Here is a 13,954-nt window from a genome sequence, read left to right on the forward strand (position 1 = left end):
TTTTTAAACTCATTTAGTTAGATGACAAGCTTTAGATATAGGGTTGAGTCCTCCTAGGTGACCCAACCCATTTAGTTATGAACCATCTCTCTCTCTCTCTCTTCATTATTTCTCGTTTATTTTCTCTTGCCAGCTTGATTAATTTTTGGCCAAAATTTTGATGTTAGCTCTTGGGATGATTGGACGAACATGTTAACATGATTGGAACCATACAAAGTTGATTATAAATGCATAGATTATTTCCTTAAATGTATTGGGTTATAACCTAAAATATATGATATTTTTTACTACTAATTGTATGAATTGTAAAAATTGTGATTGTAAAAGTCATTGAGTATCTATAATATATCCATGTACATGTGACAACATGTGATACCCATTATTTTTCTAGCTGAACGAGGTAATTAAAATCCTTTACAATATTGCAGTATAACATTTGCACGTTATAGATCCATAATGCTAATACCTACAATATTTGCATTTTTCATGTTCTATGTAAGATGGGTAACCTAGTTGGAGGTAGAAAAATAAGGGAATACATCCACAACTAATTGATTGTCTCTAATACCTTATACTTGTCAAGGGTAGTCTTAATTGGGAAGGAGAATAGGTGGTGGTGGACACAACTTCCTTGGCTTTGAAAGACATTCCTTCTTTCTTATCTTGCTTCCGTGGATTACTTGGCCATAGAGTCTGATGCACAGCTACACTCTACTATGGATTGTGGGATCAGAGGGCATGATTAGAGTCCTAGATAGACATTGGAGTTACATTTGATAAGCACTAAAGGAATTGAGTTACAAATTTTAAATTTGGAGCGGAGAACTTTATTTATTGGATTGTGGAGGTTATTCCTCGAGTTTAGTTGAATTAGCAATTCGTAAATGAAATTTTTTAGGTTATAAGTAGTTATGATAATGACAAATCAATCAAGTTATTGGGATGAAATTAAGCTATAAGAAATAATTGATTTCCTATATGATAGGGGTTTTATATGGATGTCTAGATAAAGTTTTGATGCTCAATATTTCAATTTCAATCGTGTAGTTAGTTCACAATTATGTGCTTGATGGATGAGAGCTAATGAATGCAATATTAATACCTTGACTTGTATGAGCATGTTAAGCACGATGCCAGGAATTATGTTGAGGATATTGAATTTAGAGGACAAATCCTTCTTAAGGTCCATATGATGTAATAACTCGATTTTATAAAATCGAAGAATAAGGTATTTTATTGAGGTTTAAATAATATTTTATTGAGAAAATTAGATATTGTGACTTCAGGATTTGAACTATTTTAAGTGGATAAAATTTTGGATTTAGAAATTTTAAGGAGTTGGGTTGAAAATATTTATTTTATTTTAAAAAATAATTAGAAGTTCGGAGGAGTAAGATTAAAACAAAATTTTTAGAAAATTGAGAATTTAGAAGTTGGGGTGGAATTTAATTTTTGGAGTTTTAAAGGGTTGGTCTCAAAATGGAGTGTATTGTGTCGGTTTGAAATTAAAGATAGTGGTAGGCCATACGAATTTCAATTGATAAGAGCGTGGATTAATATTTGAACCTCATTTTTATTGAGGGATAAAAAAGACGGAGGAAATAGAACAATTAGAATTGGGAAGAAAAAAAGGAAAAATAAAATAAAAGAGATATCAACGCATCAGATTCACCATCTTCAAGCTTCACATTTTGACTGATAGACTTAGTAAACAAAACTAAACTAAGAAATTTTTTTTTTGTGAGAATGAGACATTAGCAAGAATAAAGATGATCATATTTCTAACAAGATTATCACTACAAGAAAATGTCGAATTAGGAACAAAACTTTGACACTGCTTGTAGCCGTTTCAAATTGAAAACGGTTTAAAGTCGTTTCTCCGTTGAAGACCGTTTCTTAACATCAATTTTAGATTAGCAACCTCGAGAGAAACATTTAGATCTCACATTCGAACAGGAACGAACGGTGAGATTGATACCTTAATGCTCCATCTTCTATTTCCATCAAGTATTCTTTGACTTCTCACATCTGGTTCTTGTTTGTCAGACTCTAACGAAGCTCCATCTTTGATTTCCATCAAGTGATCTTCGATTTCTCACATCTAATATATGTTTTTCACACCCTAACGAAGCTCCATCTTTGATTTTCATCAAGTGATTTTTGACTTCTCACATCTGATCTCTATTTTTCGAACCCTAACGAAGCACCTTCTTCGATTTACATGAAGTGTTTTTCTATTTCTCAAATCCTCAAACACTACTAAGCTCCATCTTCATCTCGACCAGCCTCAGTGCATGAGTGCAGAGGAAACTTTTTCTAGGGTTTCGTTGCAGAGCTTTTCTCGAATTGGGTTCCTTTTGAGATTTCAGAGTTCTATTTGAGGATTTCTAACAATCTTCAAGGTACGATTATCTAATTGTGAAAATCTTTCATATAGTTTTTTATTTTTTTAAATTTTTAATTTTTTTTTTATAGAATTTCGAGTTTCAGTTGTTGTTCTTGCTTGATCATTGCCAGCTCTTCGAAGGATTCCTATTGATTTTCGATGTATGATCCTAATTTCAAGCATTTGCCTTTTATTCTCTCTTATGTGGTTTTTATTTGAAAATCAAACATTTCTATATGGTTTTATTCTAAATGAGGCATAAATTTATAATTTTCTTCCAAAACTAAGTAAAATCTTATGATTTCCAGATAATCATGCCTTTTAGAGGTTGAAGTAATCTCGATCTAAAACTTCAACCATTTTTTTTTTTTTTTGGTTTTGATTGCAGGGTATAGATTTGATAGTTGGAGGCAAGAGAAAGAAAACGAAAGTGAATATCTCCGAAATCAGATGATGTCTACCTTAAACTTCTTGTTAAGGTTAGATTTTTTACCCCATATTTAATAATCTATGTTTCATCTTTAGAGATTCTTCACAGATCTATTGTGTTTATCTTAATATTCAAGTACTTGTTTAAATAAATAGACTATTAAGTAATGATATGTCAGTGCTTCTATGTATGAGTTAGTATGCTTAGAATACGTAGATAAATCTAGGAAGAATGATAGGATCAGTGAGGTCATATCGAACTTGTCCGTAATCACTTCGATGGTCAGATTGAAGCTCAAACTAGATAAGGCCCATATTGCATTCACATATCGTCTTTGGTCTGCTATCTTGTTGTTCTGATTTATATGTAAGTATCTATTTCACTCTAGAACCAAGTCAAAACCATACTGTTTGGGGAGGTTTTGTTTTTCAGCTATGGCTATAATAGCGTCCTGAAAAAATTTCAACTACACTAACTATTTTTTTTATCAGCTACACAAACTAGACTAAACTTGGCTTCAAATTCATCTGAAATATTAAAGAACCACTTCAAGAAGGAAAAAAAAAATCAGTCCCCCACTATTTTGTATTTTCAAGGATAAAAGTAGGAAAAGGAATTATATTTTACCACCTCTCCTAAATCTTCTCCTATCTAGTCTCCCATGCCTCATGGATAAAAACAATCCTCGAGATATTGTTTATGAGTATAATTCTTGAGACAAACACAGTGAGACCCACTTTTGTGTTTTATTATATAAATGTTACTGTTGGTTCGGTCCCTAGACCTCTCTTTATTGTACCATTTGCTCCAGCATCTTTGTAGCCATAACAGGGACATCTACTATGAAATTAAAAACTAAAGAGAATTTCAATTAGTATTTGTTTTTTCTTTTCCAATCTCTCCTTATTTGGCTCTTTTACCGATTTAGAATTTTTTTGTTACCTATTATGGTCTGAATATTTGGATAAATCCAAATTTGTTTTGAAGAGTTTGTTGGCATTGTTACTAAATATTTTATTCTCAATCACCACCTCAACATTCCTTTTATTATGAGATACATTGACATCATAATATGATGCATCTCTTACAGTGTCCGACATGATTTTTAGAAAATAGAATGTACTTGTTACATTAGTTTTTATGTGATTCTTGCTCCTTTAACTTTAGTTGTAGTTCTACTTTCTTTTACATCTTACTGATATTATGTTATTTATTGAATTCATCAAAGGGCATGGTACTTTACTTGTTTATCTTATTTTTTCCAAAAAATATTTCCATAACAGGTATTTTTAATGTGATGTTTTTTGTAACAATGTTGTAGGTAGCTCCTTTTCTTTTTGTAATGATCTTCAAATGGCATGAAATAAATTGTAGGAGCATCAACTCTTGACTACTGATGGACTTTCTCCTATTGTATTTCCATTGAAGTTTATAATGTACTCTTCTTCAATCATATTTTACCTTTTATTTTTCTTTGTGCAGGCTATTCCTTCCTTCGAGGAGCACAAGCTTCTTATAAGGTAACTTATCTGGTTTCCATCATATCCAACCTACATGTCTACATAAACGAAAATAGATTTCACTTAATAAGTTAGCTCACAAATTTACAATCTGATTTGTAGGCCCCAAGTCTAGAGTTGGAGTTCTTGACCAATTATCTAGCAGAAGATAGATTACATTTTTATATTTTGAATTTTTGTTGAATATTATGTTTTAGTGTATTAAGTATACATTTTTCATCTTTTCCATAATTAATAATATGTACCTTTTATTTATGGTTTTCTTGATCTTTTCTGATTTTTGTGTGATGCTTTCCAATATTTTCCCTTGCTGAATTATTCCCCAACCCCAACTTTGTCACTATGGTAACAAAAACATGGAAGAATGAGTGTTACTGTCAAGAGAAACACTACAAGAAAATGGTGAATTAGGAACAACATTGTAAAACGGATTTTGGCCATTTCGAAATTTTGATTTATCTGTTAATTTTTATTTTGGTAAACAGATGATAAAAGTTCATTTTTTTTCCAGATATGTCCAAGAAGGACTTCTTAGTCTTGGGTTTATTTACTAACGCGTTCTGTTTTGTTTGTGTAAAAGCCTTGGTATGGTGATGCCGGAGGATTATCTGGTCTTCAACCACATGGAATTAACAATTTAGTAGTGATTGGGATAACAAGAGGCTAAATGTAGGAGATATTAACAATCATATTTGGGTAGGACTCTTTTAGTAAGACATACTATTTTTGCTAATCCTGAGGGTTATGGACTTTATACATTTTTCTTACACATTTTATGTCTTGGAAATAAAAGACAAATGGTCAGCAACAATCATACCAGGGACTTGAGATGATCAGGGTATCAAATAATGACCAAACATCTAGACTGTACACCTCATATCCCAATGGATGCTCTGTAGTACCTCCGAATTCACAATTGCACATGCAATTACCGCAGCTTGAAACAGTTCCCACACTTGTGGGGAAAGGGTAATAATGGGTTTGCTTCCTCCTTTCCAATCATTTGAATTTGCTAATGCTTTATGCCAGGAGAGTACCTAATGGCCGTAATGTAACAATACAACATACGGCATCTAGTTTTATGCATTTTTTACTTACTTCTGGGTGATGTGTAAGAAGAATGAAATTGTTTTTCTTATGTTTCAAATTGATTTTGAACTTCTCACCATTTTGTGCATGAGAACATATTATGTACCATCCTGTATGGGTCTTGCTAGTAACCTAGAATGATTTATGGTCATGTGATTAATTGTTAGACTCTTTTATTACTATTATTTTGAGATCTCTTAAATAAAGATATTTCTGATTTATTTTCCTATTTCCAACTATGTGTGCACATTGTATGTTTGGTGGAAAAACACCTTGACAAGACATTATTGTGGGTCCTTATGGTGGTAGACGATAGTCTACATATTTCCTATTGTATGAACCAAATTAAGTGGATTCTAATGTGTAGTACATGGAAGGGAATACATCGCATTTTGATCAATGACCGCTATGACTCGCTTTAGTAGTCTTATTTAACTTAGGTATTATGATAACCAATTTGGATAGGATTGATTGGCATTGTTTTGGAAAAATCATGATCACGTGTATGGTGTGTTTTATATGTTGAATCCAGTAAGAGTCCTTTAGAAATTCTTGAATTTAAAAAAAAAAAGGAATTGTATATACATATAGAATTTTTATTAAATTTGTGTGACCCACATGCCCAAATTTTGTTTTAGTTTTTTAAACAAGTTGGATTCATTAAGGATATGTCGATCAAATGAGAGTCCTATATCCAATTGAAGATGAGAAATAGAGTTTGTGTAGGTTTGGGTTTCTTGATTGGTTAGGAATCCATGAAGGATTGAAACTCTTGGCTCTCTCTCTCTCAATCTATAAATGAGAGGTGTGCTCCCATCAATGGTACGTACTCAAACACTACCCAATATCTCATTCAAGAGAAGATAAAGAGAGTCGAGAGCAGATCGGATTTTGCACATTAGATCTGAACCAAGAGGAGTCGGTTCAAGAAGGTTTCTTTGATTTCGGATCAAGAATGGAGGTCTCGTTTGCAACGTTCAATGGCTCAAGGTAAGTAACTCAAAACCCAGATTTTTTTATGTTGATAATCTCTTGAATTCCAATATCCAACCTTACAATTATGATTAAATGTGCATAATAGTAATGGCATTTAATGAGATGGGCTGATATGTGAAGAAAATGGGAAGAAATTGATAGCAGTATGGAATAGTAAATGGGAGGACCAACACTGTTGCAGAAGAGGTTTAGAATTTGCTGGAAAATGCATGGGAAGGCATTTGGGCTGTTATTGCTTAGATGCCTCCATGTTCTCCATGTGTTTGTTGGCAACAAAGTAAGATTGTGAGATAGGGTTGCTGTGAACAGCAATATGGCATGATTGAAAAAAAAAAAAAACAATGGCAGCTACTATTGTGGACATGAAATGGCAACAATTGGCTGCTATTGCATGTGAAAGAAGGAGATGGCAGCGTGGGCTGAGCATATGTGTGTGCTGCCATGGGCAGTGAGAAGTGGTAGTGGCTATTTTGGCTTGCTACATTGACAGCAGATGGCAAGCACATCTGAAAAAACATGTCAAAGGAATTGGAGCAGCAGCTGTGCATGTGAGCAAAAGGTGCAAAGACATGTAAGAGGTGACATAAGCAAGAGGGAAAGACAAATGGCAAGTGGAACAGCAGGTATGTGTGCTGGGTTTTAATGAAATGGGAAAAATAGAAAACAAATAGCGAATTATAACGTATAGAAAACAAGTATGGGTTGGTTACATAGTTTCTGTTGTATTCTCCATTTTATACTTTTATTATCAAATGTTTAGTTGTGGATTATAACGTGTTTGGTTAATCTTTAGGCAATGATGACTGTAAAACAGTGGTCATGTGGTCCAGGGGCCTCCTTGATTGGAAAACCCGTTGTTTATCCTGCCACGGTGGATTTGAGAGGCAAAGCATACGAGTATGTCTCTATTTCCATGATTTAATTTTTGAAGTTCTGCTGAGAATCTTCATATGGTTTGGCACATTAAAAGGACTACAGGGGCATTGTAGATATCGGTTACCATGCCTTTGTTTTTGGTTTTTTTCCCTATAATGCATTTAATGCACTTCAGATATATAATTTCTCTGAAGCCTGGGATGAACTTTTATGATATATTTTTCTGGGTGGAATTTTGAGTAAACACTGGAGAAAACAACAGGTTTAATTTGAATTAGAAGCTTGATTTTGTATGATGCAACCACGGGTTCAATTATGAAGTTTGAGTACCAGAAAAAGATAAATGCTAGAAAACGTGTCAATTCCATCTCCTAGGTTTATCCATTTTGAATTGAGCATCAATATGAGTAATCATGTATCTACGCTCACGCATTAATAGATACTTGGGGCCTAAAAATCAAATGTTTGGTAACCCTTTTTAAAAAAATAAATAAATCTCAAAAGCTCAGTAACTTATATAACATAAATATTCTCATTTATTAACAACTAATAGTTTAAAATGGGCATGCACGTCACAGTTTGAATTTATTAAGCTCATGTGGCGCCCATATACTCAGGGTTCAACTAAGTGTGCCTATGCAAGCCAAGACATCTTCGCTGAGACATGGAGACAACTAGAAACCTTTGGTTAAATGCTCTTCTAAGCTGATTCATATATTTGTGCTTTGATAATACTTTTCTTTTTGTATGATGGATTATAAAAAAATTTATAAATGTTACATTAACAACATTTTCCCTATCCTTTTGGTTCTCATGAAACAATTGGGGGGCTGTGGTTACAGTTTGCTGAGACAAAATACTACGAAATTCTTGATAGATGATGTCTACAGAAACCCTGGGCCTCTTCAATTTAATGGTCCCGGTGCCGATTCCAAAACAGTGACCCTATGTGTTCAGGACCAAGACTACTTGGGCTGGATTAAGAAGCTACAGGAATATCTTGACAATGTGTTCTGATTTCTACCTTTTCCTCTCCAATTTGCAATAATATATAGTATATGTTTTATATATAGTCATTCAGTGCTCTTCATTAATAACTTTCACAGAATATCACTATAGATTGGGGTTTTATATTGACAATATCCTTGCACTATTTCATTCACTACTCTTGATTTTTTATTTTTTTCATTAGTTATTAATGTTATTGACTACAAAATTATACACATTTTCACTGCTCTAAATATGTTTTAATTTAAACGAGATTCAGAGTTCTGTTACGTGGAGCTTTATAAAAAAACTCATATCTTTGTACCTTCTTTAATTTTTTATTAACTTGTACTTTTTTTATTATTTTAAATTCTTGTCCTTATGTATGGCAAGTCAGAAACACTGTGAAGCCAGGTTGCTCACAGGATGTACTGAAAGCAACTCTAAGTACTATGGCATCTGTGACATATGTTTTCTCTGTAATGTCAACACCTTCATTCAGCGGTCAGGGACCCATTTAAAATTATATTTAGCATTTCCATCCTCTCTGAATCCAGTGGAGGTGGAGGCTGCGAATCGAACAGCGGTGTATAATGATGGAAATTGGGTCGACAGAGACATGGGTGAACTGCCAGTGGTAACTCGCGAGGAAGAGGTAGTTAGAACAGAATTGGAAACGGTGGAATGGTTAGTTAGTGAAGCTCTAAATCTGGCGGAAGATTTTGGCTTAGTCCCAGAGACAAGGGATAGTGCATCCTCATTGATTTTGAGAGTTGCTGTTGGGGATTTGAAAGATAGAATTCTTGTGGAGGAGGAATTTCAACGCATTGATAAAGCGAACGGAATAGAGGATAAGGTTGAGAAAGCAGACCTCGAGGATACTCAGGAAATTCGTAGTTATGGAGATGGTGTGAATAATGAGTTGGTGGTGGTCGCTCCCTTGGAGATGACAAGGAGTTTAATTAGACCAAGAGTGGAGAAGAATCTGGTCAGGTTGGAGGAGAGGTAGGTTGGGGTGGTAGTTTTGGGTCTTCGCTTAGTTTTAATGTCGCTTAAAGTGTTATCTTGGAATGTTTGAGGGTTGGGTGATAGGAGAAAGAGGGCAGCAGTGAAAACCTTTATCAGAAGTATAAATCCCCTCATTGTTACCCTTCAAGAGTCGAAGCTAGCTCAGTGTGATGATAAGATCATTAAGGATATTTGGGGGAGAAATATTGATTGGATAGCCCTCCCCGCTGTAGGTTCAGCCGGTGGGGTTCTTATGATGTGGAATAAAGATTGGATCCAAGTGACTGATAGCTTAGTTGGGGCATTTTCGGTTTCTATCTTATGCAGGAAAATGGATGAAGAATTTCAGTGGGTGTTCTTCGGGATTTACGGGCCAACCATTAATAGGGAGAGAATGCAATTCTGGGAGGAACTTGAAGATGTAGCTGGTTATTGGGGGAACCCTTGGGTTCTGGGCGGGGATTTTAATGTTACGAGATTTACCCATGAGAAGAGTAGAGGTTCAAATATATCTAAGGGCATGAGGAATTTCAACGAATTTATAGGTAGACATTGTTTGATGGATTTCCCCCTTCTGAGTAGACGTTTCACATGGTCTAACAACCAAAGTAACTCTAGGATGTCTAGATTAGACAGATTTCTGGTTGATAATGTGTGGGAGGAAAATTTTCAAAATGTGATTCAATCGGCCAGCTCAAGTCCAGTCTCAGATCATACCCCTATCTTGTTAGAAGCAGGACATCCTAGACATTACCCTATTCCGTTCAGATTTGAAAACATGTGGCTTGTCCAACCAAATTTTTTGGAGCTTGTCAAGAAATGGTGGAATGAGTGTCCTGCTATAGGCAATCCGGGTTGTGTGTTTAAAAGGAAGCTCAGATTTTTGAAAGATAAGTTAAAGACGTGGAATAGAGAGGTTTTGGGGAAAATTGAAGTGAAAAAAAAGGAAATATTGTTAGACATTGAAACATTAGACAAAAAGGAGGAAGAAAGGAATTTGAATATGGAGGAAAGAGGTAAAGAATGGAGTTAAAAGTAGAATTTCAAAGAGTGGCGCTAATGGAGGAAATAAGTTGGAAACAAAAATCGAGGGTCAAATGGTTGAAAGAAGGGGATAATAACACAAAAAATTTTCACAAAGTGGCCAACTTTCATAGGAGAAGTAGTCAGCTTGATAAACTTTATATCAATGATGTTTTGGTGGAAGGAGAAGAAGAGATTAGGGAAGGTGTGGTGGATTTCTACAAAGATCTATACAAGGAAAAGGAACCTCTTAGACCTCGGCCAGATAATCAAAATTTTAAGACTTTGAAATTGGAAGAGAGGGTGTGGTTGGAAAGACAAATAGGGGAGGAGGAAGTTAGATCAGTTCTTTTCTTGATGAGTGGAGATAAGGCGCCGGGGCTGGATGGACTTAATATGGAATTTTTCAAACATTGTTGGGATATTGTGTCGATAGACTTCATGAAAGTCATTAAGGAATTGCAAGAAAAGAAGTGCCTGGACTACAGCCTGAATAACACACTTTGTGGCCTTGATTCCCAAGAAATCCAGGGCGGATAAGCTAGGTGATTTTAGACCCATTAGCCTGGTGAGCTCGGTGTACAAAATTATCTCTAAAGTGCTAGCTTCACGGTTGAAATCTGTTCTCCCTAGTATTATCGATGATCAGCAAGGGGCCTTCCTTAGGGGTAGGCAAATCCTCGATGGTGTTTTGATAGCCAATGAATGCCTTGATTCTAGGATTAAGAGCAAGGAAAAAGGGATGATAGGGAAAATAGACTTACAAAAGGCATATGACCATGTGAGTTGGGGGTTCTTAGAATATATGATGGGGAGGATGGGTTTTGGAACTATGTGGATCAGTTGGATCATGAAGTGTGTCACTTCGGTGTCTTATTCGATTTTGGTTAATGAGAGTCCGGTTGACTTTTTTAGAGGTTCAAGAAGGTTGAGGCAAGGGGACCCTCTATCCCCTTTTTGTTTCTTATTATAGTCGAAGCCCTAGGAAGATTGTTTAGAAGAGCGGTTGATTTAGGAAAGCTTTCGGGTTTTAGGATTAGTGACGGACCTCTGATCTCTCACCTACAATTTGCGGAAGACACTCTAATTTTTCTGGATCATTCTAGGAACCAAGTGAGGGTGCTCCGTGTTCTGTTATGTTGCTTTGAGGCTATGTCAGGTTTACATATTAACTTGCATAAGAGTAAGCTATTCGGAGTAGGTGAGGTGGAAGATATACACTTGATGGCCGCAACTTTAGGGTGTGGACACGATACTTTACCAACTTCTTATTTGGGCTTACCATTGGGAGCGGCCTACAATAGTATCAAAGTTTGGGACGGGGTGATTGAGAGAGTGGAGAAAAGATTGAGTACGTGGAAGGCCAATTATCTGTCGAAAGGGGGGAGAGTTACCTTGATCAAAAGCACATTGACGAGCATCCCGGTGTACTTTTCCCGCTTTTCACGATTCCGAGGTCTGTCGAAGGTAAATTGAAAAGGCTAATGAAGAACTTTTTGTGGAATGATAAGAGTGGTAGGAGGAGGTATCATTTGGTTAGATGGAAGATGATTTATATGCCAAAGAAGAACGGGGGATTGGGGATTAGGGGACTTAGAGTAGCGAATAGAGCATTGTTAGGAAAATGGATTTGGAGGTTTGGAGAGGAGAGGGGTAGTCTGTGGAGGAAGGTCATTAAGGCTAAGTATGGGGAGAGGAGGCTAGGTTGGTATAGTGGAGAGGCTAAAGAGTCTTATGGGTGTAGTGTTTGGAAGGGGATTCTTAAAGTGAGTGAGGATTTTGACAAAGGGATTAGTTTCAAAGCAGGGATGGGAGACAAAATTAGATTTTGGGAAGATAGCTGGTGTGGCACATCTCCTCTGGCAACTCAATTCCCAACATTGTACGCTTGTTCTAATAAGAAGAACCGCTCTATCCAGCACTGTTTGATTCGCATCGATTCCAATCCTAACTAAGATTTGGGGTTCAGGAGAAATTTTAATGATTGGGAGCTAATTGAGGTGACATCTTTCCTTGATCTCCTGCATTCGGTTCATCTCAATGAAAGTGAACAGGATAGGTGGGAATGGAAGTGGGCCAAGGACTCGAGATTCTCTGTAAGGTCCTTCCATGAGTGGCTCATCCCTCTTGTTGGGCGATCATTTTCGAGGTCCATCATTTGGTCTAAATCAGTTCCCTCAAAAATTTCTTTTTTTGTTTGGTTGGCCTCCCTTGGTAGGATCCTTACGATGAATAACTTGATTGTTCGAGGTTGGATCACCTCCAATTGTTGTCCCATTTGCTTGAGGGATGGGGAATCTGTTGATCATATCTTAATTCACTGCCCTTTTGCCCATAATATTTGGTCTATCTTCCTTGGTCTTTTTCGTATCAGTTGGGTCCTTCCTAGTAAGTTCTCCTCTTTATTAACAAAGTGGGTCTGCAAGGATTTTCATCCCAGTAAAAGACTCCTGTGGGCTATGCTTCTATCGGCGATTGCTTGGGGGGTGTGGAACGAGAGAAATAACAGGGTGTTCAACGGTAAGGTTAGAAGTTCTCATGCAAGCTATTTGGAGATCTTGGGTTCCTTATACCTTTGGTCAAAACAACATATAGAGTTCGCAGGGCTATCTTTTGATGATTTTGTTTTTAGATGGAACTCTTTTTGTAATCTTTGATTTTATTTCTCTTGTTTTTGTTCTTTGCGAGGCTTCCTCGGCCTCCTTGTAATTTGTTCCCCCCTCCCTTTTCTTTTTCAATATATTATACTTTTCAAAAAAAAAAAAAAAAATTATATTTTGGACTTGTCCATCTTCCTTAGTTGGTAACTTCATTAATTGGAGTTACTGATCATTAGTTGTGAAATACTTGGTAATTTTGTAAATTATGACTCATTGTAATTCTTTTTGTGTATAAATGAATGTGATAATGAACCTCAATGTTCTCTATTTTGGTTTATTTTGACCATGGGTAATAAGTGCGTTAAAAAAAAATTAAAAATCAATTTTTTTCAAAAAGTTTATATATCAGTTTTTCTCTACTTTAGACATCGGTTTTTAAATCGATGTCTAAAGCATTAGACTCAGGACATCAGTCTAATAGACATCGGATTTAAAATCGATGTCTAAGGTAGTTTTGTGGTAGTGTTTTTAGTTTTATAAATGTAGATTTGGAATGGTTTTAAGCCGTTCCAAATCGACGCCTCAATCAAAAATGATTATCTTAGGAACGGTTATAAACCGTTCCTAATTTCCATTTTTTGTTTGGCTAAGTAGCAACACCTTGAAGAAAAGAAAATATATATCTTTAAGTGGATTTTTGGAATCTGAGATAAGATTTAGAATTGATTAGAAAAGTATTCAGTTGTTTCTTGATAAACATGTATGTGTATGAGGATTATTGAGTATTGCATGGTGTATGAGTTGTTAAGGGGAAGAAAATTTGTTTTGCATAGTTTTAGTTGTGAATGGAAAGATAATAATGTAATTCAAAGTCAAGTGGGTTAAGTAGTTTAGTTAGTTTTTCGATGTAATTTCCCATAATATTATGGTGAGGCATTAGTAAAAATATTGTATATGTAACTTAGAAGCATATGGTAAACTGATTATGGCATGGCATCAGATAGAAGTGGGAGGAGGGTATCTGATTCTTCCTTTAAGA

General features: G+C 35.6%; 1 protein-coding gene across 6 annotated transcripts; it reads left to right on the plus strand.

Annotated features, from left to right (window-relative positions):
* The first annotated feature begins 1,693 nt into the window (after positions 1-1,693).
* LOC147388109 (uncharacterized) lies at positions 1,694-13,504 on the plus strand. Of its 6 annotated transcripts, none has more exons than XM_086420561.1 (5): positions 1,707-2,402; positions 2,775-2,865; positions 4,299-7,044; positions 7,215-7,318; positions 7,915-13,504. In XM_086420561.1, the coding sequence occupies exons 3-5, from the start codon at positions 6,915-6,917 to the stop codon at positions 7,987-7,989; spliced, it is 309 nt and encodes a 102-aa protein (XP_086276687.1). In that variant the 5' UTR covers positions 1,707-2,402; positions 2,775-2,865; positions 4,299-6,914; the 3' UTR covers positions 7,990-13,504. The 6 variants fall into 6 exon arrangements, 3 of the variants coding, with proteins under 3 accessions (XP_086276686.1, XP_086276687.1, XP_086276688.1); XM_086420562.1 differs by having other exon boundaries at positions 1,714-2,402; positions 8,140-13,504; XR_015171232.1 differs by adding an exon at positions 2,476-2,547 and having other exon boundaries at positions 1,694-2,402; positions 4,299-13,499.
* The last annotated feature ends 450 nt before the right edge of the window (positions 13,505-13,954 follow it).

This window comes from Akebia trifoliata, chromosome 13 (assembly GCF_017979445.1).
Source record: "Akebia trifoliata isolate Shusen 1 chromosome 13, ASM1797944v1, whole genome shotgun sequence".
NCBI lineage: Eukaryota > Viridiplantae > Streptophyta > Magnoliopsida > Ranunculales > Lardizabalaceae > Akebia > Akebia trifoliata.

Coding starts and splice junctions, on each gene's coding strand:
- LOC147388109 (XM_086420560.1), top strand. CDS start 8,670: ATGGCAAGTCAGAAACACTGTGAAGCCAGGTTGCTCACAGGATGTACT.